Raw genomic sequence first — 4604 nt, 5'->3', positions numbered from 1 at the left:
ACAGAACAGTATCACTCAATAATTGAGATAAAATGTTGACGGGATGCTCCATGAAAGTGAATATTTTTGCTGTAATAAGCAGAAAAAAGGTATCAATGTTAACTTATGCAACTGTCGATTTTCTCAAGGGTTCATCAGTAATCATCTATGGTAACCCTTCCTTTTCATACACTCACACACATACACTAGTCCCTCCCCTGTGCCTCTGCAGCACTTTTACAAAGGTGGAAAAGGACGACAACATACACAGCACAAAGGAACAACGACCACAGTTTTTGTCATTGGGGAAGAAGCCATTCATATTTTTTTCTGTCTGTTGTATAGCCTTGGAAAAAAAAGTGAAAATGTTCAGCAGTCCAAAGCAGCGCATGCAGAATGTAAAAATATGCATCATGTTGGAAGGAAATCTCTGCCTTTTCTGCAGTGCATTAACTGAACTCGCAGCCCTTATGACTGATGTTTAACTCCCATTAGAGACTCATTGGGAATCACTGGTGTGTGGAACAGACAAAAGGTAACACATGAATTGAGCAGAAGGTGGGTCTTTGCAACGCATGGCAGCACAGGCACCGACTGCTGAATGTTAATGGGCTTCTGGAACTAAGAGTCATTTTTGGGAGGAAAAACAACTGTCTTCTGTAATCCCATTACTGTAATAGTCTTGCACTATGGTGAAATCCCAATAAAAATATTACATTTTGGGCTTCCTATCTATTGCTAATTCAACGTATTTATGAACAAAAGCAATAAATCAAATCTGAGCCCAACTCCTACAAAAACACTAACCCTGGGAACTGGTGATTAGACTGCTTTGATTTACTTGTTGCGTAAGTTGTCCCTGGGAGTATGATGACAATGAAATCTCACAATAACATTATATTAACGCATTAATAACTACACTGGAGAGTGGAGGACTATCCTCCGTCAAGCGAGGCAGTTTGCAGCACAGCTACTTTTGCTGCTTACGAGTGTGTTTTGCTGTTAGAAGAAAGCTGTGATGTGGTATTATACATGACGGACAGGGTATGTAACACACATTTGGACTGGTCACATTCATGCTTCTCTCGTACATTTCATTGAGAGGGTTCAAAGCTGCTGGTCTGGTGGGCAGAAGAAATAAAAATCTTGTTCTTATTCTTTTTATTATAAAAGGAAGTGTTTAATGCTGGTACCTGCTGGCACAGGCATTCTGTGTGTTTGGACATGGATTATAATCCAGTCCTGTCCGTGGGTAGCATTCACACTCTTCCGACGCTCACGTAGGTTACCTCCAGATGCTCTGGTTTCCTCCCAAAGTTGAGAGACGTGTCTCCAGTGAACTGCTGACAGACATCCTCCAGCATGTGTTCCTTTGTGTGGGTGTGGGTGTGTGTGATTGCCCTGAAAGGGGCTGCTATTCCAGCAGCACGGTGACACAGTGAGTAGTGGTGTTACCTCACAGCACCTGGGTGGTACAAGCGAACGTGGGTTCGGTTCCCACTAAGTCTGTGTGGAATTTGCATGTTCTCCCTGTATCTGTGTGGATTTCCTCTGGGTGCTCTGGTTTCCTCCCACACTCCAAAGACATGCTGTTGAGCTTTACCCATAGTGTGTGAGTGACAGGGAGAGTGTGTGTTCCACTAATGTATGGATGAGTGAGCCAGTGTAAGTAGTGTATCTAGCAGTGTAAGTCACCATGATGAATAAGGTGTGTGGGCTGATAACACTACATAGAGTTCATGAGAAGTTGCTTTGGACAAAAGCAACTGCTACATAAATAAATAAATAAATAAATAAATAAATAAAATGTATTCTGTCCAGGGTCCCCAACGCCGGACTAGGCTCCGGACCTCCGGGACTCATTTATTCTGAGGGAATGCGTATTTCTGTTTTGCACGGAGCGACATCTCAAGGCTTCCCTTCCTGTGTGCTGTGATATGTGCTGTCCATACCCCCCCCGACCCCCGCTCCTCCTCCCCCTCCTCCTCCTCTTCAGCATCCCAATCTCAGAGCTCCGGGACTCCACTTCTCTTCTCTTCGCGCAGCATCACGATGCTCTGCCGAGACCCCCAGCGAAGACCGCGCAGATTCCCTCAACAAAACGTACTTTTCCTCACATTTCCCGCACTTTGCTGCTTTTCCTTTCCCCAGACAGGTGAGTACAAACCTTCACCTTTTCTGTGTTTTTTTCTCTTTTTTTTTTCTGTCGTTTCTCTTTGGACGGAAAAGCCGTTAATTCGCACGGAGCGCCGAGCAGCTCAAACTGGCGCAAAGACACCAAACTGCTGTTCATTTATACATCTTTCCCATATTTCTCACATTTTCTAAACCTCTTCTATTGCTGCCTGCTCACGGATTCCCTCATAAGGCGTGTAAGTGCACAGAACCCCATTGCCGGGTGAATTTTACTCCATTTTTTTTATCCAAGTTGAGAGCATTTCCCTGAAATCCTTCACATTTTTCCTTTATCACTTAATCCGAACCTGTTTGCACCTGTGAAGAATATTTACCACCTTCACGCACATTTCGTCGGCTCATATTTACTTTCTACACGTTTTGCATTAAAGAAATTAATCACAAATCCTCCACATTTCACAGTGACTCACCATTCACTTGGATTTTTGCTCTAAAAAAGATGTTGGACCTTTTTTTTACTGAGCGCTCCGAACAATAAGTGGGCAAGAAAATAACATCAAATGGCAAATCCAAATGTGTGTGGATATTAATGAGAAGCACCCCTGGGCTGTGCCTGTGTTCGCAAAGCATCAGGAAAAATATGCTGTTTGTAGAGGAGTCCTTGTGCAGCTTTGGATCAGCAATTATCTGTTATGTATCATGAATTGCACCACTAAGTGTCACAAGAGAGATGAAATTGACTCCAGTAAATGAATCCGGATTTTTCCTGCTGAGGACACAAAATCATCTCTATATTCTCTCTCGCGTACTCACTGTATATGAGTAGCTCTGCTGTCTCACAGCACCTGGGTGGTGCGAGAGGATGTGGGTTCGATGCCTGCTCAGTCTGTGTGCGGTTTGTATATTCTCCCCGTGTCTGCGTGGGTTTGCTCCGGGTGCTCTGGTTTCCTCCCACAGCCCAAAGACATGCTGTTCAGGTTTCCCCCTGTAGCGTGTGAGTGACAGAGAGAGTGTGTGTGTTCCTCTGATGTATGGATGAGTGACCCAGTGTAAGTAGTGTATCCAGCAGTGTAAGTCACTGCGCTGAATAAGGTGTGTGGGCTGATAACACTACACGGAGTTCACTGGAAGTCGCTTCGGACAAAGTGTCCGCTAAATAAATAAATGTAAACATTCACAATATTTCATACATAAAAACAAACGCACGGCTTATCCAAAAAAATCCCCCAAATGTACTTGTAATATTTTTAAAAGTAATGGCGGGTAAGAACAAAAAATCAGTTTTTGCTGGGAATTTCGCGTCATTCCTAATTTACTGCTGAACTTCCAGGTTGCGGTGGCTGGACAAGAAACAGCAACCAATGGATTCCAGGAGCCGAGTGAACAAAACTCAAGAGCTGATGTTCCACCCGGACGCCAATTCCTCCCAGTGCTGTACGGCTGGTTCGGTGGTGCTCGCTGACAGCTCCCTCCTCGGCCTGGAAGACAGCACAAAACTAATTGGAGTGCAGGTTGTTCTTATCCTGGCGTACAGCACCATCATCCTGCTGGGGGTCACCGGAAACTCCCTTGTAATTTATGTTGTGTATAAATTCAAAGCCCTGCGCACCGTGACAAACTTCTTCATCGCGAATCTCGCCGTGGCAGACTTACTCGTCAACACCTTGTGTCTCCCATTTACACTGATTTACACTCTGCTGGGGGAATGGAAATTTGGACAGATTTTATGCTTTATGCTACCCTACGCTCAAGGCCTGGCTGTGCACGTTTCCACGGTAACTTTGAATGTCATTGCACTAGACAGACATAGATGCATTGTTTATCATCTGGAGACCAAAATGTCCAAGGATATGTGCTTCGTGGTCATCGGTGTAACGTGGATGATCAGCGCCATATTAGCCAGCCCGCTCGCCATCTTTCGAGAGTACGGAACGTTCGATTTTTCTCCGGAACAGTCCATCCAGGTGTGTACGGAGAAGTGGCCTGGCAGCAACAGGGACGGGACGGTCTACAGCATATCCACCATTGTGCTGCAGTACGTGTTGCCGCTGTCAATCATCTCCTTTGCCTATGTCAGGATTTGGAATAAGCTGAAGAACCACGTCAGTCCCGGGACGAGGAGCGATCGACACAACAGGCGAAGGAAGACGACCAAGATGCTGGTCACCGTGGTGGCTGTGTTTGCCGTGAGCTGGCTCCCTTTCCACGCCTTCCAGCTGGCCACCGACATCGATAACAGCGTGTTGGACATGAAGGACTTTAAGCTGCTCTACACAGTGTTTCACATCATGGCCATGTGCTCAACGTTTGCCAACCCAATCTTGTACGGCTGGATGAACAACAACTACAGGATGGCCTTTGTCACCGTCTTCAAGTGTGACCGGAGACTCGACTGCGTCCACCCGGAGGGACGGGTTGCGGTCCGAGCCAAAAAGACCCTGGATTCGGGAGACATTATAAATGCAGAGCTACATGCCACAAATGTTTAA

General features: G+C 45.7%; 1 protein-coding gene across 1 annotated transcript; it reads left to right on the top strand.

The window, feature by feature from the left end:
- The first annotated feature begins 3476 nt into the window (after positions 1-3476).
- Positions 3477-4604, top strand: npy2rl (neuropeptide Y receptor Y2, like). Its single transcript, XM_018746189.2, has one exon. It carries the CDS (start codon positions 3477-3479, stop codon positions 4602-4604), a length of 1128 nt encoding a protein of 375 aa, XP_018601705.1.

Source organism: Scleropages formosus, chromosome 5 (assembly GCF_900964775.1).
Source record: "Scleropages formosus chromosome 5, fSclFor1.1, whole genome shotgun sequence".
In the NCBI taxonomy this organism is placed as follows: domain Eukaryota; kingdom Metazoa; phylum Chordata; class Actinopteri; order Osteoglossiformes; family Osteoglossidae; genus Scleropages; species Scleropages formosus.
The sequence above is the reverse complement of the archived record's forward strand: the minus strand, read 5'-3'. Positions and strand labels throughout refer to the sequence as shown.

Coding starts and splice junctions, on each gene's coding strand:
- npy2rl (XM_018746189.2), top strand. CDS start 3,477: ATGGATTCCAGGAGCCGAGTGAACAAAACTCAAGAGCTGATGTTCCAC.